General features: G+C 33.0%; 3 protein-coding genes across 8 annotated transcripts; 1 reads left to right on the top strand and 2 right to left on the bottom strand.

Annotated features, from left to right (window-relative positions):
- Positions 1-14725, top strand: stol (voltage-dependent calcium channel subunit stolid). Of its 5 annotated transcripts, none has more exons than XM_081993713.1 (24): positions 1-376; positions 3856-3937; positions 3993-4103; positions 4755-4980; positions 5031-5452; positions 5504-5614; positions 5669-5861; positions 8144-8280; positions 8335-8415; positions 8478-8558; positions 8614-8688; positions 8746-8862; positions 8913-8984; positions 9035-9176; positions 9229-9274; positions 9334-9524; positions 9582-9669; positions 9794-9826; positions 10579-10677; positions 10731-10995; positions 11046-11403; positions 11456-11717; positions 11811-12012; positions 12319-14725. In XM_081993713.1, exons 1-24 carry the CDS (start codon positions 297-299, stop codon positions 12418-12420), a joined length of 3576 nt encoding a protein of 1191 aa, XP_081849839.1. In that variant the 5' UTR covers positions 1-296; the 3' UTR covers positions 12421-14725. The 5 variants fall into 5 exon arrangements, with proteins under 5 accessions (XP_081849839.1, XP_081849840.1, XP_081849837.1 ...); XM_081993714.1 differs by having other exon boundaries at positions 2-376; positions 8743-8862; positions 11462-11717; XM_081993711.1 differs by having other exon boundaries at positions 2-376; positions 8743-8862; positions 11459-11717.
- Positions 14726-14772: 47 nt separating this feature from the next.
- On the bottom strand, positions 14773-20656 carry LOC145738717 (uncharacterized). Of its 2 annotated transcripts, XM_081993716.1 has the most exons (7): positions 20474-20653; positions 18670-18904; positions 18422-18613; positions 16584-17851; positions 16434-16530; positions 16124-16379; positions 14773-15003 (listed from the first exon to the last, which is right to left on the bottom strand). In XM_081993716.1, exons 2-7 carry the CDS (start codon positions 18871-18873, stop codon positions 14867-14869), a joined length of 2154 nt encoding a protein of 717 aa, XP_081849842.1. In that variant the 5' UTR covers positions 18874-18904; positions 20474-20653; the 3' UTR covers positions 14773-14866. The 2 variants fall into 2 exon arrangements, with proteins under 2 accessions (XP_081849842.1, XP_081849843.1); XM_081993717.1 differs by lacking the exon at positions 14773-15003 and having other exon boundaries at positions 16216-16392; positions 20474-20656.
- A 3171-nt stretch (positions 20657-23827) lies between these two features.
- LOC145738944 (uncharacterized) lies at positions 23828-25170 on the bottom strand. The gene is made up of 4 exons (XM_081994135.1): positions 24929-25170; positions 24517-24786; positions 24243-24335; positions 23828-24194 (listed from the first exon to the last, which is right to left on the bottom strand). Exons 1-4 carry the CDS (start codon positions 24984-24986, stop codon positions 23890-23892), a joined length of 726 nt encoding a protein of 241 aa, XP_081850261.1. The 5' UTR covers positions 24987-25170; the 3' UTR covers positions 23828-23889.
- Positions 25171-25818: the final 648 nt, after the last annotated feature.

Below are 25818 nucleotides of genomic sequence, written 5' to 3'. Positions count from 1 at the left end.
GGTTATCGGTAAATGCAAGTGCAAGGTGTGTATAGGTAAGGGGATGAAATACAGGACCCCAGCGCGGTCGCGGCAATATCGACTCAAAATATTGAGTATGCGCTTGCTGCGTCGTCGCGTTCGGGTGTGTACTACGCGCCAGGCAACCCTAAAATAGCCCCTTCCTCTTACTATCCGCCACTCAAATTTTACTATGTAAAAGTGCCCTCCGAACTTTATCGAAATGACTGTGAAAAGTGCAAATCGACCGATTTCCAGGTGCAACTAACTTATCGCGTCAATGTGACCTGTGAGCTATGGTGCCCTTAGCGATCATTTTACTTGCCCTAGTAGGGCCTGCTGCCCTCGAACAGGATGAGGAAATTCCGCACAACGAGTAAGTGACGGATGCCACTTTTTTCCCCCTTAATGCTGTTATGTAATACCAAATAATCCGATTTTAATTGCCAAATTCACTGCAGTACTCAACTCAAACCCAAATTTAGCTCTAGAAATAATAGAAGTATACAAGAAAAAGAGTTATACTACCCAAAACCCAAATCTTTTGAATTTCCATTGAAGCTCCATGAATCCTATAGCAGGATTGAATGCAATCCACAATAATTGTCCAAATCTCCAAACATGCCAAGACAGCTTCCGGTTAGACCGGAATTTCATTTTGCTTTTAACATTATCCGTATATAGCCGAGTATATTCTGCTTGCATGTTGAGACTTTATGTTAAGCTCTGAAACGTGATATTTGATGTATGATTGTACATTTATGGTTATTCCGGCTGATGTAACACAAACATTTTTTTACGAGTTTTCAAAGACTTGTATAAGTATACAGTAGGGGTACTATGTAAGGCAGACTTATAGTAGGACATGCAAGTCAAAGTGAGATGAAGAAAGAAATTTCTTTTCTATTCCATTACATAGTTCCACTGCAGTTTCTTTAATCTTTTTATCACACACCACCAAGCTGTGTATGCTAATTAAGGGTAGTACTTTTAGACTACTTTTTGTGAAAAACCTTTTTGGCATTGTCCGAGATATCTTTCCTCTGATGTGATTCAAGAACAGGTACATTCTGATGATGAGATTTTGGCAAAAAGTTCTTTTTCCTGGACAAATCCACCAGCAACATCCTATAGAGTTATATACATAATACACGAAACTTGAACCATTGTTTTGCTTAAAGTTTCAGGAAACTTTCAACATCGCCTTAATGTGCTTTAAGTAGCTCGAACAAAAACATTAAACACGTACTTCAATCTTGATCACAAGCAAACACGTTTAAAGATACATTATTTATGAAATGACACACTTTCTGGACATCATAGCGTTTAAAAACTAAATTTAGGTCAGGCAACAAACTCATCAAATACTTGACTTTTAGAGTTTATGGAAGATTTCAAAAGGCCAATAACATCGTTTTCCAGACAAGAAGTGTTAAATACTTTTTCTTGTGGTCTTTAAAGTGCTGCATGTATAAAGTTTAAGTACTGAAGATTAATTTGATTCATTGACCAAATTACAAAAATGAAAAACATGTAGATAGGGAATTTTAAATCATGTTCAAACACTACCTGATGCACTTGCATACTATTTATAATTTAAAGATTGTTTACTTATTTATGTGGGATGTTCTTTATAGCTGTCAAAAGTTTTCTTAATAGGATTTAGAAGAGTTGAAAAGGTATAGGACACTCTATAGCATCAGTTTCTTTTTGTAATAAATCGTACAAAAACAGACCTTGTGTGATTTGTATATGTTTTTCCATGAAATGAAATGTTCAAAATGATTCAAATCTGGTCATCTGGGAGGTTTACAAGTTAATTTTTGACACTGAAAATTGTCAATAATTTTGAGTATTCCATACTTGTGAGAGACCAAATTTGTACTGAATAGTCTAAAAAATTAGTTTTTTTCAGACTGCAATCAATTGTCGAGTGTCTGAAACTGCTCGAATTTTTAACACTGGGGTATTTAATGTCAATTTAATAATGGTAACGCTTTTAATGACATTTTGAAGCCTATGGACAATGTAAAAATTGTTTTTTAAGTCTGCTAGTCAAAAACTTAATATAGTCTTGAAATTCTTTTCCAAGCTGAAAGCATTTCTAAAGCACTAAAAATAGTTCAGAGTTTTAAGAAAATGAAAAGCAAAGTAAATAAAACTTGAAAAGTTAGTCTTCAGGTCAATTTTCATGAATCTAATGTCAATATTCTGTATTTAAGACTAAACATCAAAATTTGTCTTCAAATTTTGAAAACTTACTTCAAATGCGAATTTTAAGCTTCTGATGTCACTTTTCATTTGGTTCAGAGTCACTTTTTGGTGTCCAAGTCAATTTTCAAAGTTAAATGTGTGAATTTGTAGTAAAAAATTTGAGAAAATAGTTTTTTATGTCTACAAGTCAATTTTCAATACTTAAGTTTTTCCATTCATCTGAAAACTATGACGACTGACGTTGCGTTGGTTTTGGGTCTTCGAACATTATCTCGTAAACGAAGTTTCAAATCAGAATTTTCAACAGATCCGGTTTTTTCAAACTTAAAATAACAAAATGTCATTTTTGAAAAATATCCAGTGACGTAGGAAATAAAGCGGAAAAATGAAAACCATCTTCCTGTAATAATCTAGGCCACTGGACATTTTTGTCATTAATATCACATAATGAGTATTAATTTCATAAGTGCTTGTTCCAACGGTTTGACATGTCAACTTATTTTTTGATGGGAAATCGAATGGTGAGTTATTGACATTTAAAACTGGACCATCCTGTATAACATACTCTTTATGGCGTTGTTCTTCAGCTTAGATACAGATGACCATCAATGACAAAACAAACTCTACCTTGTCTACATCCCTTATCTTTCTTCTCTACACACAGTCGTACCTTTCATATTCATACAACTTCATTGAGAGATAATGGATTTCTACTTCTTTTTGAAAACTGCTGGTTGAGAATTTGTGGTCTGTGAATTTAAGAAGAATCTACTGGTGAGAAAACTTACTCAATTGGAAATCTAGTTTCATGGTGAGTGCCTGAAGAGGAACCTGAAGCCTAAGTACAGTATTATGGAGGAGACTGTGTGTTATTCCTTACCTTTCGTATTTATACAATTCAATGGAGTTCTTTTTCTTCTTTTGGTATCAAATAATCCATTTCATCAAGCCTGTGCGCTAAAAAATCGGTAAGGAATTATTGTCGAATGATAATTTTTCTTTTCATGTTCGTAATACAAACACATACATATAACTCTTCTACTATAGACTTTGCAGATTGATAGACAATTTCTCTAACTTCTTGATTGATTGAGAAATTCCTACACTGTTTTTTTTTTTTTTTTAAATAGAGTACCTGTCATCATCTTACTGTACTGACATCATCTTAAAAACGACGTATTTTTTCTGAAATAAACTGAATCTTCATCTAGTTCTAGATATGTATCATGAAAAAACACTCGCTCTGAATATCTTTTCTCTTGAAACTAGAAAATTACTTTTTCAAGATTAAAAATCGTTAATCAAAAAACAATGAATGCAGTCAGAATGTGACGTACGAGATTCTTTGACATTGTGGATTCTGGCTTCTAATGTTAATCGATTCACATCCTTCATCAGTCTGAAAGCTTATGTTTTTCATAATAAAGTGTTGTTGAATGTTTGGATTAATGTTAAGCTCCTTGATTTAAGAATGACTCTAAACTTCTGATTGATTTAGACTTATATAGGAGACATATAACCTTCAACCTACAACATTTGTAGTAAATTTTAAACTAAAAAGATGTAGTAAAGTGAAGAGAAAATTTAATTCACACAAAATTACGTTAACAAATACTTACTATATTTACTGATCTTTTTCAGAGTCCGAAATTGGGCACTTCAATTTGGAGTGGGTTTATGGGAAGACGGAAAAATGAAAACAAAAATGAATGAGCTGCATAGAGTAAGCACACAGACACAAACAAAACAGTGGTACATAAAAATCTTGAATTTTGCAGAAGTACCGTGATGTGGAAACGTCAGTAAACAGAAAGGACGGTTTGCTCCTGATTCGTGAAATGGCACTCGAAGTTAAGAACATGATGGACTTTAAAAGAAGTGCCGTGTTGGTAAGTTTTAGTGCAGTTTGTTTATTCAATTTTTTGGTGGAGAAAAGAAAATTTACTGGCATTAAGACGATGTAAACCCTGTCGTTTGCCTTGCAAATCTCGGATCGAAAAAGGAGGATAAAATTAACTGATTTGCATAAGCTGTTAGTCAATGACTAAGTAGTTTACTTCAAGGACATTAATCCAGACTTTGTTGTGTTGAGTAAGGTTGAAGGGATCTGTTTACAGCTTCTGCCGGCTAATAATATTCTTTTAGTAGTTGGGAAATGTTTGGTTTTAAGCCAAAATTGCTGAAATTAATACATTTGTACTTATTTTGCACATATCTTTTCATCGCTTTTGATGCTGTCGCTTAATTAAACGTAAAATCTAAAATTACAATTAGCTTATTAAGCGTTGTTTACTACTTTCCATATAGCAATCTTCATCCTTCTTAACTGGTTGGAACATAAAAGCCACGATCAAAACAGAATTGAAGGATTTTATAGTTTGTTCAAACATTTTCACAAAATTGCAAGCATTAACGATACATCATAAAATCTGTCTCACGTAACTGTTTACTGCCAGTTCTGCTATTAAAATTATATGTGTATAAATAACTTATTCAGGGGATATTGAGCTAAAAATAATACTAATTTGAGAAATCTTCAGAGGATAATGGATTCAGCCGAACAAGCAGCTTTGGCATGGCGATCTGATAATACGGCATTACCACCTCGATATTACAACGCAGAACGTTTGAATGCCTTTGCACCAGATGGTCGACCAGCTGATGGTACTCGAGAGTTGGTACTAACACCAAATCCACACTTTGACCATCTCCCCGTTAATGTTAGCTTTAGTACCGTCCTTACACCTTCGAGAGTATACGACACAGGTTAGTACCTGGATTGAAAAATATGAAAACTCAACTCGTTTTACTTCCAGACTATGAAGTAGGAGGAGCTATACAATGGTCGGCGCACTTAGATCCATTATTTGTAAGCAACTACGAAGGAGATCCATCGTTGTCGTGGCAATTTTTTGGAAGTTCCACCGGGTTTCTGCGTAGATATCCAGGAATTGCCTGGCCTCCTGAAGATTTATCCACATTACAAGACTCGCAAACGGTACGGCGTCCTTACGACTTCAGATTCTCTGCTTGGTATGTTGGTGCGGCCACTTCTCCTAAAGATATTGCGATTCTGTTGGATGCTTCTGGGTCTATGGCTGGTCATAGAGCGAACTTAGCTAGAGCTATAGTGGAGGCGATTTTAGATACTTTAACTGACAACGATTTTGTAAATATTTTCCAATTTTCTGAAACTGCCCGCGAAACTTTGCCTTGCTTTAAAGATCAACTAGTTCAGGTAATAACACACTAAACCCCTTTAAGAGGATTTACAAGAAGTTAATTACAGGCTACACAAGAAAACATAAGGTGGTTGAAGGATTCTTTAGGAACTATCAAGCAAGAGAATATAGCAAACTTCTCATCAGCCTTCGTCAAAGGTTTTGAGGTTTTACAAAGAGTTAGTTCAGATTTAAGAGTAGGTTAGTTCAGTTTTAATGGACGAACTTTTCAGTATAATCGGACAGGACAAGGCTGTCAATGCAATCAAGCTATAATGCTGATCACTGATGGGTTTAACTCAATTTATAAAGGCGTATTTACTACCCTGAACTTTCCTCATCGGCCTATTCGATTGTTCAGTTATTTGGTAGGATCAGATTCTGGTGGAGCCAACGATTTGTATGCACTCTCTTGTGAAAATAAAGGTAAATATATGTTTGTTACATAGTTTTAATAATTTGGTAATCTAAGGGCTTAAGGAGTTTCCAAAACATTTTTTAAGGTTTTACATTAGACTATTACGGGCTATATGAATGCTTGGAGAAATTCAATAGAGCTCTGTTAACTAATTGAAAAGGATAGGCTGACGTGGTTTAATCGATATTAATTTCCCGACATTGCTTGAGGAGCTCGACTAAGTTTTTACGTGATCGAAATTAAAATTTGGCTGTGAAAACACTTGAAAATTTAAAAATTTTGCAATTGAACCAAGTAAAAATCAGTTTAAAGACCAAAAGTACAATTAATAATTTTTCTGGACAAAAAAACCTTAAAATATTGATAGTTTGATAGTGAAATTGACTGAAAATGTCAAATTTGACACTCTTACTCACTTAAACAATGAAAATACTTAAAAATTTACAAATTTTGCAATTGAATCACGTACAAATCAGTTTAAAGACCAAAAGTACCATTAATAATTTTTCTAGACAAAAAAAACTTAAAATGTTGATAGTTTGACAGTGAAATTGACTGAAAATGTCAAATTTGATACTGTTACTCTCTTAAATAATGAAAATACTTAAAAATCTCCAAATTTTGCGACTGAGCCAAGTAAAAATCAGTTTAAAGACCAACTAAAAATTAGTGATTTTATGGAGAAGCAACTTTGAGAAGTTGCCCTCTAGCGGCCAAACGGTATGACCAATCAACTCATGTGGGATATTTTTGGAAAGCTTATAGTCTGAACTATCTTTTGCTTTCTATGATATTTTGACGTATCTTGTCAAGTAAGGGAGTAAATTAGGGTGAAAGCAGCGGGTGTCTAAAAATGTGCGATTTTATGGTGAAGCAAATTTGCCGCCCTCTAGCGCCTAAACGATATGACCAATCAACTCATGTGGGGATATTTTTGGAAATCTTTTCAAATCATGAAAATTGGTTTAGAAACTAAAAAATTAGCAAAAATTGATCAAAATCATGATAATTGGTTCAAAAACTAAAAAATTAGCAAAATTATGAAAATTGATCAAAATCATGAAAATTGGTTTAAAAACTAAAAAATGATCAAAACCATGAAAATTGGTTCAAAAACTAAAAAATGAGCAAAATTATGAAAAGTAGAAAATTATGCAAAGTACAATTAATAATTTTGCTGGACAAAAAAACCATAAAATATTGAAAGTTTGACTGTTACTCACTTAAACAATGAAAATGCTTAAAAATTTCCAAATTTTGTAATTGAATCAAGTAAAAATCAGTTTAAAGACCAAAAGTACAATTAATAACTTTGCTGGCCAAAAAAACCTTAAAATATTGATAGTTTGACAGTGAAATTGACTGAAAATGTCAAATTTGACACTGTTTCTCACTTAAACAATGAAAATACTTAAAAATTTACAAATTTTGCAATTGAATCAAGTAAAAATCAGTTTAAATACCAAACGTACAATTAATAATTTTTCTGGCCAAAAAAAACTTAAAATATTGATAGTTTGACAGTGAAATTGACTGAAAATGTCAAATTTGACACTATTACTCACTTTAACAATGAAAATACTTAAAAATTTACAAATTTTGCAATTGAATCAAGTAAAAATCAGTTTTAAGACCAAAAGTACAATTAATAATTTTTCTGGACAAAAAAACCTTAAAATATTGATTGATAGTGAAAATATCAAATTTGACACTGTTACTCACTTAAACAATGAAAATACTTAAAAATTTACAAATTTTGCAACTGAATCAAGTAAAAATCAGTTTAATAACCAAAAGTACCATTAATAATTTGGCTAAACAAAACTCGTCAAAAAGTACATGTTTGTTAACTCAGGGGTTGATTTGGTCGGTAAAATCTTTTACCTACTTTAAAATTGGAATTTCTTAGAATTAAAATGTTGTTATTGCAGTAATGTTTTAAATATTTTCAGGACACTCATTATATTTATCTCGTGCTGGTATAACCTTCTTGAAATTTTAAGTTTTATACTACTACAAAAATGAAAAACAGTTGTTATTCTGTTCTTCTCGTTCTTCTATTGGTCCTGAGAAACTTTAGGATGTTCAAGTAGCTCAAGCTTTAGCCCAGCTATTATATATCTGCATTTTCAAATTTTTGGGGAAGTTGGGGTTAGGTGAGTGGGGGATGGTTCTCTCTTCCCTTCTGCGTAAGAAAAATATGGAAAAAGCGAAGAGTTCTTATTCAAATTTTACATACACACTTTTGATAATTTGACATTTAATAACACTTTTTCCGATCATTATTCAGGTTACTACACCAGAATAGAAAATTATGATGAAATCAAAGAGGATGTACTGCATTACATTGAGGTACTTGCCAGACCTATGGTGATGTACCAAAATGACCATCCTATTCACTGGACTCCTGCATATGTGGGTGGAAGGGTATATAACTATAGAAAATGAGTATTTTCTTGAGTTTCATGATTTTCTTTTTAGGCTGATAGCTTTTCAGATGATAAAGTTGGTCAATTAATGACAAGCGTTTCCACTCCAGTGTTTGATCGCAGAAATCGTACGGTTAGTTTAAACTTTGTTAAAAATAAATATGTGTGAGTACTGATTATTTATTCTTCTTGTAGGTACGCCTGGCAAAACTTTTGGGTGTTGTTGGTACTGACGTTTCTGTGGATGAAATTAAGAAATTGGTCACTCCTTACAAGGTAACTTCTATTACCTTTCGGGCTTCTTAAATTGACATTTCTCTATTGATTTCAGTTAGGAGTAAACGGTTACTCCTTTATTGTAAACAACAATGGCCATATATTGTATCATCCAAACCTCAAACCACCTGTAAGTTTTAATCAAGATTTTTCTTGCTTAAGTTATATTGTACATTTTTTATAGAAGACTAGTGAAACTTATGATCATACTCTTGAGCCTCAATATTTGTCAGTTGACTTGTCTGAGGTGGAGCTAATTGAAAACGAAAATGGTCCTAGAGAGAATCACAGTGCCCTTCTTGATGTAAGTTTTTACTTAGTGTTACTTTGCTTTTAATTTATACATATATTTAGTTGAGACAAGATATGATCAATCAGAAGGAAGGGGAAACTGAGTTAACTTTGAAAGTGCATTACAATGATATGGTAAGTGGTATTAGAGATATGTACTTCCCTGCCTGAAAATGTAATTTTAGAAACGAGTTACAACGAGACGTTACAAATATTTCTACAATAGCATTGAGGGCACACCATTTTCGTTAGGGCTGGCCATTCCAGAAGGTTATGGAATGTATGAGTTGTCTGCTGAACAGGAAATCAAGCACAGTCAGAAAAATGGTAAGTAAAAAGACAATAATTTCTTACATCCTCTCATTCAATTTTCTTTCAGTTACTGACTACTTCAAAGGATCAAACTGGAGGGTACATCCAGACTGGTAAGTCACCAAGACTGCACAACATTTTTCTGGAATTAAAACCTGTGAAATTTCTACAGGGTGTACTGTGAATATACTAGCGGTTCATCAGGTGAACAATTTTACAAAACTGCAGAAGAACGAGTCCTGCATTTTCTATCCAGAAGTCGTAGACCTGGATGGAAGTGGATGTCATTAAGACCAAGGTCTTCGCGTTTACAACGAGAACATCATCATTTTTCGATGAAGCAAGACAAGGATGCGTATTATTGTTCGTACCTACTATCCGTTGTTAAGCATTTAGTTCATAGATTGTAATTAATTTTAGGTGACAAAACTTTAGTTCAATCTTTAGTATTAGACGCAATGGTAACGGAAAGTCTGGAAAAGCACAGACCGCGTTTGGAGGATAATCAGTAAGTGTTTTCAAATAACCCTGGATTAACCCGCATGCCCTGGAATATATTAAGAAAATGTTACTAATCTGCACCATTTAATTTTGGTTTTCTCACCTTTTACTAATTAATTTTCTGCACATAGTCCTATAGGCACACTATTGGTACAATTGCAAAGGTAAAGATTTCTATTGAACATGACCAATTTGAATAGAATTTCCAAACTCGTTACTAGTGTTTCCGGTCCAGATTCCACGTTATATGACAATACCTACTAGTAACGATTTTGAAGAAAGTGTCCAATTTACATTTAGGTTATAATAAATTGGAAAGTACACCTCATATTACAATGAATTGATAAATCATGTATGGGGTGGTTGAAAATATGCTAAAACCAAGATATAACTAAAATCATGCAATTTAACCTGCCCTATATATGGTTTCTTCAGTTTACCCTTGATTTACCATGAACATCTTAAACCTAGAAAAATAGTATTTAGGTTGTTTCTTGAGATAGGGATTGTTAGGGAAGCAAACAGAAGATGGTAAGTTGAGTTTTGGGAAGTCATTTGTTTATATAACTATTTTATGTCTGTCAATTCAGTAATTTTCACTAATTCATTGATATTTAATTGTATTAGTTGTAGTTGCTGATGAGACAAGTACCGATTTTTTTGTCACCTGTAACTGTAACGTTTTCTTTTTTAATAACTGATAAACATATTTAGGATATATTTTTATTTTTGATTTCTTCTTCTGCGGTTATAATTTTTGGATTTGTCTTCTAATCTACTCTTGATATTCTTCATCTGTTACTCATCATCAACTACAACCTACTCCTGTTGTGTTACCATAAGCTGTATCATTTTTAAACCCATTTACTAAAGTCTTCTGTTCATTCAAAGTAGTAATTTAGATGATTTTTTGCAGCCAAGGATATGACATTTTTAAAAGCACAAGTTCTTTCATAGCAACCAGAAGTGGTTTGCTAAGGTGGACGAATTATACTAATATGAACGCTAGTGATCCGTAAGTTAACTAAATTATTTGCAACAAGTTTTTCTTGAACTGTTTTTTATCAGGCCTTTCGGAAAAGATAACGGACGAGCTATTGACGAACCTTGGTACCAAAGAGCGGTTGATCAACACGCAGTGGAACCTGAAAGTTTCGTTTTCTCCGTACCTTTTGCTGATGGTCCTCCTGATTCCAATCCAGAAAGAATTCTTGTAACAGCTAGTCATGCAGTGTTTGTAGAGTCTAAAGGTCACAGAGCACCAGCTGCTGTGGTTGGTCTTCAATATCTTCATTCTTCAATTGCTTCACATTTTTTAAACATCACCTCAAAGGTGAGTGTGCCCACTGAGTTTGGTATTCAATGTAATATGGACTGGTTTAGTGTACGTCATCTTGTAAGAAAACCTGCGCAAGTGATAAACTGGATTGCTATGTTTTGGATAACAATGGGTTTATAATTATATCCGAAAATCATGACCACACTGGAAGGTTTTTCGGGCAGATTGATGGAACTATAATGGACTCCCTAGTGCAAGACAGGATTTACAAGAAAGTTGCTGTTTATGATTATCAAGGCTCTTGCTCTAACAGCAAGAACCCGTTTACGGGTAAAGGGACCAGGTTAGAACCTACAGGGCCCTTTAACTTGATATTCAAGTTTGTTCTCCAAACATTGGTTTTTCTTTTATCAAAACTGAAAACTGCTTACGGTACGGCTTTTGCGTATTCACAAGAAGAGGGTATGCTATTTAAATTACTCAAAATAAAGAATTTGATGTATAAGGCTTTCAGAAGAAGTCATGTACGATTACGAATACGGAAATGGTGAGGAACTGCTGAATGAAAGAATCCCTGTTCCGGCACCTCCAGTTGATTTTGTACCACCTTTCGAATCTGACCCTTTGGAAGGTGTGGATTTAGGACAATGGGGCACTAGACCTTGCGACCGGAAAGTCGATTTATATGCTTTGCAACCCGAACGATTAAACACCAGTGGACAAAACAACCCTCTAAAAGGAAAACTCACCAATTGCCACGTTACAGGATGCGAAAGGTGCTCTGTTACTTATTATACTGTTATACTGTTATACTGTTATACTATTATACTGTTCAATATTTTTTCATATAATACAAAAACTTGTTGCAGGCCTTTCAGTGTCCAGAAAATCCCTCACAGCAATCTCATTCTACTAGCAGTTGATACGTTATGTCCATGTGGTAGTAAGCAGCTCACAATTCTGCCTCAAGAATTGGCTTATGACTCACGAGATCAGAATGGGTGTGCTCATCGACCTAGGGCAAGCTTATATAGGAAGAGACCTCCAAAGTGTATCAACTATCATCCGGAGGTAAGAATTTATATTGCATATTGTTGATTTAGTCAATTGATTGGTTATCTTCATTGGTTTCATTCTAGAGTAATTAGAATCTTTCAAAATGTACTCGTTTACGTTACGTACTGACTTCTTTTTGGTTTGCTACGTAAATAATCTGTGGGACTGTCAAAAAATATCCATCACTTCTAGATTGCACAAACTTTTGAAATAATGAGTTTCTCTCCGACTTTCATCAACTTTTGCTTTGAATATGTAATTACTTGACCCACTAGATTTTTGATTTTTTAGAATATGGGCTTTATTGATTTTTCTTTTCAGGAAAGCGAAATTCATATCTGTGGCAAAGGAGTAAGGGTATTTTCTGCAAAAATTGTGTTGTTACTATTCGCAATAAATTGCGTGTTTACAGTTATGTCGTGATTGGACCTAACTGTAGGCCTGTGTAATTAAGTAGTGAGTTATACAAACCATTAGAATGCACTATGACATGATGTTATACAAAAAGCTCATAATTTTATTTATGATACTAACAATTTTTGAAAAGTATTACTAATCGTTAAAATCGATCCTAACAATAATTTTTCTAATTTAAAACTTCACTATAACGTGTCGGATTGGAGATTCGATTTCAATTATTTGCTCATTGAATTTTACAGGTGCAGGGTTTAGGTCAATGACAGTTTTCCTATTACAAGACGTTCCAAAACTATTTCTAGTTTCTGATTAAGGAGACATATCTGCTTTTTACATATCATTGGTAAAGCCGGTCATGTTCCAGTCCGACATAATTGTAAACAAGCTTAGCATGTCTTAAAACTGTAAATAAACATATAGTTTTAGAAAAGATTGACAGTTTTGATTATGAAGTTTGATATTTGAAATACATATGAGTTTTGAAGGCAGATGAATGAGAGCGACAATAATAATAATGTAAAAGAGTCTTAGCGATTTTTATATTTATAAGTATTGTTTATACGAAACCTTTTTACAATACGCAACAGTATAAATAAATAGGGTATTGGTTAATATATGTAAATGTTAGGTCTTATGAATGCTGTCTGTGTGACGGAATATACGGTAAGAGATAGGATTCCTGCTTGGTGTTCAGAAAAATGACAATACCTTACGGCAGTGTTTCGATGTTCTGATAATTAAAATGTACCTACCTACTTTTATACATTTTCTGTCAGTTTATAAGTGTAATTTGAAGTTTATTTATCAATAACAGTCACTCTTGCACTTCAGAGAGAAGTGTACAGGATGAATATTTAAATAATTGTAATATGACAGCGCAGCATATAATTATTAAGGGCTTTATTTGTTTATAAACAGTAAGGAAACAGTCTCGATAAAAACTATTTTTCAATTCTTATAGAATATAATATATAAGGTCAGTGTAACTGGCATGTTTGACCATTTCTGTTGGTACAACTTGTCATATTTAAGGATTTAAATAATTCTTCTTGCATTTAGATACCATTGACTGATTTCTCAATATTCAATATCCAGCTTTTTTACGCCACTTATCATTTTACTGATTCTCTCTGTTTTCTTACTAGCTTCGCATATCGAGGCTTCAGTCTTTAATGTTAAACTTAAGGAAAACGCAATTTAATGCGAAAATTATTAGAATATTAACGACAATACCGGTTACAAAAAAACTGTGAATAATTAATGTAACAGTGTAGTTGGATATATTTAAGAAACCTTGTAAATTTGATTTTTTTTACTTAATGCGTTTTGTTGTTAAGTTTTATATCTTTTAAAACATGTATAGCAAAATTTTAAGATTTTATAGCGTTATTGGTGGCTTGTAGTTTATTCTCTTTCACTCTGATTTAATTAAAATAACTAACGCTTAGTGTATAAAATACAGGGTGGTCACCCACCTGTGTCTAAGATTCGTTAAAATTACAAGCCACCCTGTATTAAGATAAACGACAAGTAAATTAGAACAAGTTTGATTGTGCTCTTAAAGAGTTTATATTTGTTTTCCTTTGTACGTTGTACGTGTAGCTAATATTAATAATAGACTAAAGTTTTTATTTAAGTTTCCAACAGTTTAAAAGTCCACTAGGTGGGGTGGATATTGCCATTAATCGTAAATCAGGATCAATAGTTTCCAGAAATATATCTCCATTATAGTAGATCCTAAAAGAATATAAAAGTAAGTAATTGGCAAAGCCAATAAATTATAACTATCACCAAAATATATTACGTTATGGAGTTTATTAGATAAGCCTACGATTATGTTGAAATGCTGGTAATAGGAAATTTGTGTACGTTTTGCTATTTTGCGTGTTTGACTGTTGTTGAGTAATGCTGTCAATAACTGACAGGCATGTTAATTTAATGTAACTCAACAATACTGATAATTCAATACATTTTTTGGCTTTAGCAGAGATAATTTTAATTTTAAATGTATTGATTTATTAGTAGGAAAAAGTATAGTCTAAATATACATACAACTAAAAAGTCTATGCTATACATATTATATTAAGAATTGAGTCTTCCACTGATACAGATAATAAATATAAGCTCTACTATAGGTCAAATTTAAATAACTGTAATGTGTAAACTGATTAACACTCCATTTGGGGCGACGTGTTTAACCTTTATTGAAGATACCAATTTAATTGTGGGACTTAACAATTTTTCTGAAAGATATCGAAAACCATTTTAGACTGTAAATTAACATGAGTAGAATTAAATAATTATTCCATAATTACCTGCTTTTTATTTATTCCTGATTAAGTAAAACTACATCCTGAAAATGTTTTAATGATATTTATTAAATGTTTGTCAACGATTAATATACAACAATTTTAAATTTACCCAACAATACAATATAACATTTTGATAAAATTTAAAATCTTGTTATGGGAGAAAATTTGCTTCTATATATTTTTGGAGATTCTTCAGACGGATTACTGTCTACGGATCTGGACTGCTTTATACCAAAGGCAAATTCCTTCCTGTAATTGTCACTTTCATGGTACGTATCTGGAAATTATTACAATTTCACATATGTTACCTTAAACTATAAAGAAGATAATAACAAAGATTGATACAGAATTTAAAATGGTACATTTTTGGTAATAATTTTACGTTCTTCAAACCAAATTTTCTGATTTTATTATGAATTTCAGTAGAAACATTGCAAAAAAATAGGAGGGTTGTAAACAAGAGTTTAATTTTTTTAAAACGACAATGTAATCTTTCAACAGTTTTGGTTGGTTGATATTGATATTTATACAACTAAATTACTGATTCAGTCCTTTAAAAATGTAAGTACCTACAGCTCTGACACTGACTTTCAGAATAAGGCAAATAAAAGGTTAAAAATAGTTCTGAGGCAGTCACAACTTACCACTAGTTGTGGTTTATGGCTCATAACTCCCTTCCAACGTCATTAAGGGCCATATAGGCCTCTTCTACTTTAGTAGCAAATTTATTTATCTACAACTTTTACTCTTTAAGTTTTTTACAAATTTTGACACATAACAAAGTTACAGAAGGTTGAAATTTTCTTGGTGGTCTACTAGGCATTTTGGTTAATAACTCTCTCTAACTCTTCAGGACAGATTAGGATTAATTGTAGGCAGATAATGAAAAATTATTTTCTTTACGTTTTTCGGAAATTTTGACAAGTAACAGACTGTTTTCAGGCATTTACAACTTTGGTTGTGGTTTATGCTGACTCTCCTGACCCTTTGTAGGGAATTGAATTATCTACAATGTTTTACTTCTTAAGTTTTTTTTACAAATTTTGAATTTTTTTTGGTCAATTAGGCATTTTGACTTCACTGAAAAAAGTTTCGTCAATAACTTCCTTCAGGACAAATTTTAGACTAAAAATTCTAGAGAGCTTTTTTTTATTTTTGTAGACAAGTTCATTTCCAACCACTTTTTTCAAGACCAAACTTTAAGGACATTTAGGTGACCGAACAAAACCTTCAAGTGCAAAAGGAAGAAGCAATTTGACTTGACAAACGCTTCTTCAACTTTTAGGTGTGTTTAAATATAGAGTCACAGAAGTTCTTAATCCGCAAATTATTTAACCCCATTAAATTATTAATGCTTCACCAACAATCAATTTGTGATAAACTAAACAAAAAATCACCTTTTGCATTTGGCATATTACAGGTAACTTCCGGATGTACAGTGGTCTGTCTAATCATACGACTTTCTGCACTATACTTGGCTGAACCACGATAATCTTTGTAGTCCCGTTGAATTTGCCTATATTCTGACAGTTCTTGAGTGCCTTGAGTGGTTTTCTCACTCCAAGCACCATTAGTTTGAGGAGGATTGTACTTGTGATTTGCTGCGGGTGAGGATGCTGAAGACGATAAAGCACCATCAGGTTCTTGCCTTTCCTGCAATATTTAACTAATACAGGTATTATACTTGCTAGTTTTGCAGAATTGTACCTCAATTTGCTGTTGATTTAAGTCAAAAGGTAGACTAGACCATTGAGTTTCATCCAGTGCATACAGTCTAAGTTGGTTGCGAATGTTTGCCTTTTCCCTACAATTATTTATGTTGCTACACAGTTTTTACAGTTATTATGTTTTACTTACTTAGCTCTTTTCATTTGAAATTCCTCTTCAACTTTCCGCATAGCTTCCAGCTCCCTTAAGCGTTGCTTCTCTTTCCGTTCAGCTTCTTTAGATAATTTTTCCGCCATTTTCCTTCTTTCAATTTGCCTCACCGTACTTTGAAAGGTAAACTTCTTCGGTTTTTTAACAGGTTCTTCTTTTGAAACCACTTTGGTGTCACATAAAGATTCAGGAATTTTTAGGTCTTCACAAGACTTTGACATGGGTGAGTATTTTCTGGGCATGTCTGGCAACTTGGTTGAGTTTTCTGGCAAGTACATCACTCTACTATTAGGAGAAATGTGCAAATCTGAATCTGGAGAATTATCATTTATGGAGTTGGGTGCTGATCTACTTAAAAACCAATTCTCATCTGCTTGATCCCGATGTTCAGTATCTCTTCGGGTCAAGGTGTTCAACACTCCAGAAACAGAACGTTTGAGTTTACCAAAACTGTTGGAGTTAAATTTACTTGAACCTAACGTAGTAAAAGCTGCAGGTTGTAGGTCTCTGGGTAATGATAAACTAAACACATGAGGTACATGTCTAGTGTAAGATTTAGAAAAGTCTTTCCTTAATTCTTCTAAGCTGGAATCGTCGCCCAAATCTTGCTGGGGAGTCCAAGAAGAAGAAAACGACGGTCGGGCATCTCCAGATATTCCTGAGTCTTGTGATCTAGCATCCAGAAGCTTCCAAGCTACCGATGGCGAGAAGTGAGGTATTTGATGTGGTTTCCTCGGTAAAACTGGACGTAAGCGTAAAGCAATTGCTGATGTATCATCTTCTTCGTCAGGATGGCAATTACTAGACACATCAGAATCTTCTCTGTCCATCCCAAAGTAGAATACTCTAGGTTTCGGTTCAGCGGACCTTAAATCTGGTGATAATTCCGCGGTTGAAGATTCCTTCCCAGAAGGTTCTCCACGGATTTGAGACTTGGCAGTATCAGAGTTTTGATTAGCATTTTCTTTGAAACGTTCTGTAACTTGTTTGATTTCCTCTTTAAACTCTTCTGATTGCTCAAGTAAATCGAAGGCAGGTAAAGACAGTCTATTCGGTCTGGCATAAATAGCCGTATTTGGGTTGGGCTGTATTTTTTCTTCTATACAATCAGGTGTACTATCAAGTGATAGTTCATTTGTATTAATCTGACTAGACTCCTTTTTAGTTTCTACTCTAGTTTTGTACAAGCGAGCTCTACGTTGCGGAAATTCATCAGCTACATCCTCGTTCAAATCAGGGAATCTACCCTAAAAATTATAACACATTAATCTTGATGTGATCCAGAGAGGATGTTTCACTGTGAATAAAGTAGCTTGACAATAATATTAGGAAGTTTCAAACGTTTTGACATGCACTGTGTAAATTTTAAGCTGTTTTAACTTCTTTTGTAACTTGCAGTTTTTGCTTTAGTTTGAATTGATTCAATGATTTATGGCTTAATTAATTTTTTAAAATCTTTTTCATACAGTTTAAAATTGTTCGCTGAGAGTAAATATATTTACAGCCGAGGAAATTAACTTTTTCATTGTTCATAAAATACTTTAAGGTCTTTGGCATACAGCACATTAAAATTTTGTTTAAATTAATGCTATTTGCATTGATTTTTATGGTAGAAATATCACTAGTATAGTATAGTATATTATTTAGAAAACTATAGGCAATGAACTGCATCTCTTATATAAAAGTAAATATTAATTGCTGTATATTTTTAGTTACATAACGACATACTAATAACCACCACTAGTAATAATAGCTTTGTAACAGTCAATTTTGTGCTTGTTCATAAACAAAAATAACAACATACATGTAAGACTTACCCCTCTTTTTTCATTAGGAGGAGCAGGTGCCCTGTACTTTTTCTTACTTCGGTTTTCTTTTAAGTCTTGAGCCCCTTTTGGGAACCGTAAATCAGGTTCAGATTTGTACGACTTGACTTGAGAGTTAAATCTATTGTGACTAGATCCAGACTGGTGATTGTGACCATCTGAGCGGTACCCATTGGGAACCCCCTAACCAAGAATTTAAATAGTCAGCTACGGAATGTGTGTACTTAAACATCCATTACCTGGTGCCTGCCCGATAAGGTGCCTCCTGATTGTAGTATTTCCCCATTGTTTGTATGGCGAAGTCTTTGTCTGGATTGTGGATCGGGTAAGACTTTAACAGGAGGGTTAATTTTAGGATAGGATTTTACAGGTTGTTGTGGAACTCGAAATCGATCAATGCGGCTACCGCTGATTTGTGTTGTGTGACTGCCAATGTTGCCCATTATTTTCGCTAGCCCGTCGAAGATTCATTATCTAGAATTATGTTTATGAAGATGTTAATTTGTGTTCCAAATTTTATGAATGGTTACGTAAATTGGACGTAAGTATTAGTAATTAACTGTAATTATTTACACGAGTTCCATAGTAATTTAAATTACATTCAAAAAGCTTTATAATTATTTGAAACGCCACTGAAGCTGACCTGCTTCAAAGCTATCAGAGTGTAAAAATCATGTTTAGGCAGTTAAGTATAAAAGTATTAATACTAGGTAACGATCTTCCTAATGCTCAAATTGACACAATAATTTTTTTGTGGTTCAATTTATTTTCAGATCAAATTACGTTCACACTAGTAGAACATTATAATATCATTATATTATAGTCATCATTAAAAGTAATGACATCAGTAATACCTATTAATGAACAGACACGCGACAACAACTATTAACAGGTGTATGGTTTTAATATTAATAACATTAGCAGCAAGGCACGTGTCACACTATCACGTTGGAATTACTCTTAGTTTTACTAGAATCATGTATTTAGTTACAAATATCCACGAAACTTATTTAAATTGCGTAAAAATCTATAAAACAAAGTCAAGTTTGGAAAGTAATTATCGATTGAAAATCGATTATCGTTTTACGGTTGTAGTAACTTTTCATAGAACTTGAATGGCCGTATTCTTGAGATCTTTACACAAACTAGGTTTAGGTTAATCTATTCTTACTTGCCTTGACAGTACTTAAGTCGCCTTCATAATTGTTTACATACTTTGTTAACAAGCCAGCTTTAGTGAAAATTGCATTATTAAACATGCAATCAATCAGGTCATAAGAATTGTGGTAATTTTTTTTAAGGTGTGAGCTTGACTAAACAAGACTATAATGACCGTACAAGATGAGTTGAACGAGAATCTTGTTTCCAATGACTATTCTTAAGCGATCCAACTTTCACGAGAGGCGCGGTTCCTTTTAAGATTTAACGAAAACGAAAGTGGCCATCACCGTCATCTGAAATCTGAATAACTTGTAAGGACCATTGTGAATGCTGCAGGTATCGCACTTGCCAATTCACCTGCAGTAAAACAATTCGTTTTCACTTTTTTTTACGATGCTTCTTAATTTATGCAGATTGGCGATAAACCGCCAAGAGATGTACATTTCTTATTGTGATCTTCCTGAACAGCGTTATTAAGAGCGCATTTGAATTAATTAATTGTTTTAAAAAATTACGTGAGAATCGGCAATTTTGCTGTGTTTTAGGTCTAATTGTAAACAAAATTTTCATGAAAATAAATCAAACGTTGTCTAATATGCATATTAATGCTGACGGGAACAATAATGTGTTTTCGCAATTCAAACCATTGTTTACTGTTTTAGAGATTCAAAAGTTTAAGCAACCAAAATGGAAAGGATCGCTTCCTTTTATTATTTGAATCAATATTGACGTTCCCATTTTAGTGTTGAAATCTTTACCTTATTAATTATTATCATAAAAGAACGAAACAAGTCTCAGGAGAAATTACGCATTTTCGGTAGTAATATTGCCAAACAATAAAGTTTATGTACACATTAAATGAAAAAAGATCAGAAAACTTACATGTTCAGGTCAGGATATTCTTCACAGATCTTCTTGAAACTGCCGCTAGTCGATCACAACAAAGTCGAAGAAATGAAAGATGTTCTTCAATCTACTCTGTCACTGCCATAACCAATTTTGTTGGAACGTTAACGCTACTTTCACTATGCACTGGGTACTGCCTACTGCCTGTGTAAAGCAAAATGTACCAACATAAACAGTTAGCCGTTTACCTAGAGGGGAATTCTTCTACCTAGGTGTATTGAAAAGTAAATGCTCGGTACTACTTTCTTTAGTCATGCAAAACGCACAGCTTCTCCTGTATCCCAGGAATATTGTTGTTTCTTGCAACTTTCTTGTCAAGAAAAATGCAGTCAAATTCTTTTATGAGAATATGTATATATAATATGATGAAATTTAATAATAAAAGTGATGATATAGCAGTTCATTTGCGCATGTAATATTAAAAAACTGGAAAATGGAATTTTGCACTATTTTCAACTAAGTTGAAAATAACATTAACCTAGTCGTCCAAATACAAGACCACTTAGGCTCTGTCTTGATACCTTAAATACCTTAAATTTGTATTGTTTATATTTATATTATTAGTAAGTATACAGGGTAGTGCAAATTGATTGTAGGATAATTAAAAATTGGAGAGTACATACAAAATAAACGCCAAAGTGTCATAAAACTATGGTTGAGAAGTGCCAAGTAAACTTTTTGGTGATAATGAAATATTTCCAAATGACCTCTTCAAGATAGTGAACATGTATGACAAATTTCATTTAAGTAACTTTTTTGGTTTAGCAATTAAAATTTTGTATGTACTGTTGTTTACCCTTGAATCATCCTATAATCAATTTGGCCCACACTATATTGAAAAATTTTCAATTAACCAAGAATTAAGACACAAATACACACTTTAAATACTTTTTTTGTTTTTAACTTACATTACTATGACCATTTTTACTATTAATACAAGATATTTTAAAAAGACTTGCTTGCTTTTCTCTGCACTTTTTAGTTATCTTGATCAACAAATTCAAATTTTTTAGACTTTCTCAATTTTGGAAATTAAAAAAGTTCTAAATTAGCTTCTATTAGATGGTATTATTTTTGGAACTTGGAAAGAATTACATCAAAAACTCACTCTTCACTATCAAATTACGAAATTACCTATTTTTGTTTTGTCGTGGTTGGACAACTTTGAACCACCCTGTACCAAAGTTGGACCGAATAAAAAAATACAAAGTTTATTAGTTAGTTATTTTATATTAGTTACAATTTTTTAACAAAATACCCTGTATATATTCTGATTAATTGATAAATCGTTTTGCTTCTTATTCCAAAAATATATAATATTTTTACATTTAGTTTAGTCGTTTTAACGTGAAGAGACTGATTTAACGTCACGATGACGTAATTTGACAGTTGGTTAATATGACTGATTGATTATTTAGGGCAACTGTAATAATATAATAAAATAATAATCAGAAAATATACTGAGTGTTTCATTAAAAATTTATCAACTTTTTTCACCTTGTTGGTCTTTTATGGTAACTATAACTTTGCAAAAATAAAGTCCCTACAAACTATGTTATTATACAAACCACCCTGCACAGGGTGATTTATTAAATTTTGAAGACCCTCTTAACTCCTTTATTTTTCAATTTATCAAAAAACTGCCAAATGTGAATCTTATAGATATTTATGTGTCTTTTCTAGATAATCTTAGATAGTATACAGTGTGGTTCAAATTTGAACAACAAACCAAATATATGATTTTTAATACAGGATGACCAATTTTTAATTTTATATTTGGATTCTACGTCAATTCTAGGCCTACTTAATGTAAAATCATTTGTTCAAAGCCTTACTTTGACCACTCCCCTCGATAGCATAAATTCCTAATTTGAGCGAAATTTTGCGTGAATAACTCGCTTATATGAAACATTCTGTATATACACACCAGGTAACAAAAGAAAGCAAATGAATGGGGCTATCACGTGACGTTGAGAGGACACATTTAAGTTGCCCCGTTTGGTCGCTAGAGGGCGTCAAAGTTGACTCTTGTTTTTAGTAGTTTTTGCTTAATATCTCAGGAACGCTTTAAGCTAGAGGTTTAAACTTTTTACCACAAACCCATCTCGTGATACGCAACTTTTACTACCTAAACACTTTTTCTGTAACATTGTTTGACCTTGAAAAATTAAAACTAGAATTTTCAAAAAAATTCGTGGGTTAATAATTTGTTTTAATTTCATTACTCCGACAACCTAAAAACCTCGAGGTTAATAGTACAAAAATGATGTAAAGTGTCATTTGTCAAAATGTCATTTTTTAAGGGCGCTACGCCCTAAAAACCGTCAAAATTGACACAAATTTAAGGTCATCTCCGAAACGGTGAAAGTTAGAGCAAACCTCGGTTAGTATAGTAGGCCTAAAAATACCTATAATTTGGGTTAAATTTTCGTGCACTTTTTCTAAAAATTGTGAATTACTCGCTTATTTGAAACATTCTGTATATAAACACAACATAACAAAAGAAAGCTAATCAATGGGGCTATTAGGTGACGTTGAGCGGGTACGGCTAAGTTACCCCGTTTGACCGCTAGAGGGCGTCAAAGTTGATTCTTAGTTTTTGCTCAATATCTCAGGAACGCTTTAAGCTAGAAAAGTTTACCGCAAGCACAACTTGATGCTACGCAACTTCTATTACCTTAACCCTTTTTATGTATGATCTTGTGTTGTGTGATTTTTTGTCAAAAAATTTAAATTTCGAAAATTAACTTTTCCAGTCTAAATACCTTCAGGTTAATGATTAATCTACATTTTAGTAAAAAAATTAAATTTCTAAGTTAAAAACTAAACTGTTGGTAAATTTTAATACCCTGTATAATAAAACTGTTTACCTAAGAGTAAAGTATGAATATCTACAAAATTTGTATTTTTTTGTTAAAATCAGAAATAAGGAAGTTAAGGTGCTGGTCAAAATTCAATCAGTCACCCTGTATGTGTTATATTGCTTTTTTTACTATAAATAATTTAACAACATAATTTGCGTTACACATCGATTGATACAAATTATTTTGCAAATTTCTGGCACGTACAAATACGGAAATCGGAATAAATAATTCGAAAGTCGTATTAGAATTAAACTGATCACTTGAGCTTCATTGAATATGCAAAATTCATCAAGCATTGAACGGAATTACAGATTTGCAGGAATTAATTAAGCGTCGTTTATTTTTAGGCAAAGCGTTAACACCTGGCTTTCCTGCCATCTCAAATTTCGTCATCTTTCGTGTGTGAGAACTTTGTCAAGTGGAAATCACTTTTAAAACGAGGGCTGGTAAATAAGATATTTGACTATTAATTTTTTTATGACTATTTAATTAGAAAGCAATCAAAATTCTACATGTGAGAGGATGTAACTAAGGTTTGAACTTTCTCACTTTCACTTCAGTTACTACGTCATAAATGTCCTGTCCAGGTAGAGCGGTTGAAGATGGTGTATCAACATGTCCAGGTTTTACAAAGTTCACCCCATTACTTCCAATCTGCATACACTCAAAATGGAGGACCAAAACTGGAGCTCGTTCTATTCTAGTTTCAAAATCAAAGCACATATGCAAGCTTTGTCCTGGAGTGTGGATGTCGAACAGCTTTGCACATGTTTCAACCTGTATAGGGACATACGGAATTGGGATTGGAATACAGAGCGGTGGTGGATTTTGAGCTGAAAATCATGTCTTCAGTAGTGTTAGTGTGGTTGCATAACACTTACCGGAAATTTCGTTGGAAAATACAGAGTTACCATCCATATTCACATCCATAGCGATTAGGAACTTTTGAGGGTCGTAAGTGAACTTTATACATCCTGTAAGTAAGCTTAAAGTGAAAAAGGCTAGTTTACTAATTTATTTAGTTAGTTATTTGTGTTGATATGAGGGTGACGACTAATTTACAGCAGAAAAAACATCTTGAAAAATTGACCAATCTTCAAGACACTTTGATGAACTCTAACAATCAGCTCAGTTGGTTACTAGTTATATTAGTACCTTCTCGATTTACTTGAAACTGTTCCATGTTTATCCCTAAACAGCAATTGCAAGATAAATCCTGGCAGGTGCATCCATTACTGCGAAAACCAATCCGTTGTAAAACTGGAAACTTTTTAGTAGAGTTTACTGGACTGTTAAACTTTAGCGTTCCAATATCCGTTTCCTCTAAACTTTCATTCATAAGCACATTCTCCATTGAAGATAAGGAGTTACGAGTTTTTGTCGTTGGGTTGTAATATATGTACGGTATTTCCATGATACTGCAATCTGCAAAAAGTTTCCCAGGATTTAAGATTAGTGTATGAGTGGTTAAGGACACGCAAGCAATGAAAATTATACGTTACTGGGTTTAAATTGCCCTTGGTTTAAATTATTGAATTAACTTAGTTCTAATGTAATATATACTTACAGCAACTTAAAGGGCTGCACAATACTATAACTAAAATCATCCAAACATATAATACCATAATGAACTGTAGGGCCACCTAATGAAGAAAGAAAGCACAAAATTATAGTTGACCAGGCAATGCACACTGACGAAGTGCGAGTTCGATAAACTCAACTTTACGCGATGGTAATATCAACGTGTTCATAATATTTAACTACCTTAAGATGAGCTTAATGACGCTATAGAATAAAGAAGACATAAGTCGCAAGTTAATGATTAAAATTCTTGGCTTTTAAAGCAGAAATTTTAAAGATAATTGTGGAATACCAAGGTTTGTTCGCCATATAGTCTTCAATGTATTAAGAAACTATGTTTTATTTTGGTTGAATGTATACAGTTAAACAATAGTTGATTACAATGTTTTGAGATTTGAAATGTGATAACAGGTCGTTGATTTGACACACCAGAAGTTTCATATAAAGTCAACACCATCAGGCAAATTATTGTGTTAAACTAGTACACAGACTAGGTCTTCCAAATTAACACGTATGACCAAAATGGCATATAGCAAAGGATATTTCATATCCAAATGATTGCAAATGGTGGAAAACTTCCCTTACTTGAGTTAGGTAATTACAGTGCCTAATCCATGCAAAAGTGAAAGTAAACGTTTCCCACCTTGGAATAAAAGAAAATTGGATAAAATGAACATAACATATAAGTCAAATTGATAACTTTCTCTGTGCTGTATGATGATTAATAAGTTCTCAAATTTCAATAATTACAAAACCAATACGGATTTTTAGCAACCAACCAACTCTGTATTTATTGCCGAATGTGGTTTATCTTATGGTACCATATCATGATAAACTTGTTGTTACAAGAATAAAGAAAACTGAAGAGTAACAATT

Source organism: Ips typographus, linkage group LG16, assembly GCF_016097725.1.
Source record: "Ips typographus isolate SLU linkage group LG16, UJ_Ityp_2.0, whole genome shotgun sequence".
Taxonomy (NCBI): domain Eukaryota; kingdom Metazoa; phylum Arthropoda; class Insecta; order Coleoptera; family Curculionidae; genus Ips; species Ips typographus.
This window is presented reverse-complemented; position numbering and strand designations above follow the sequence as displayed.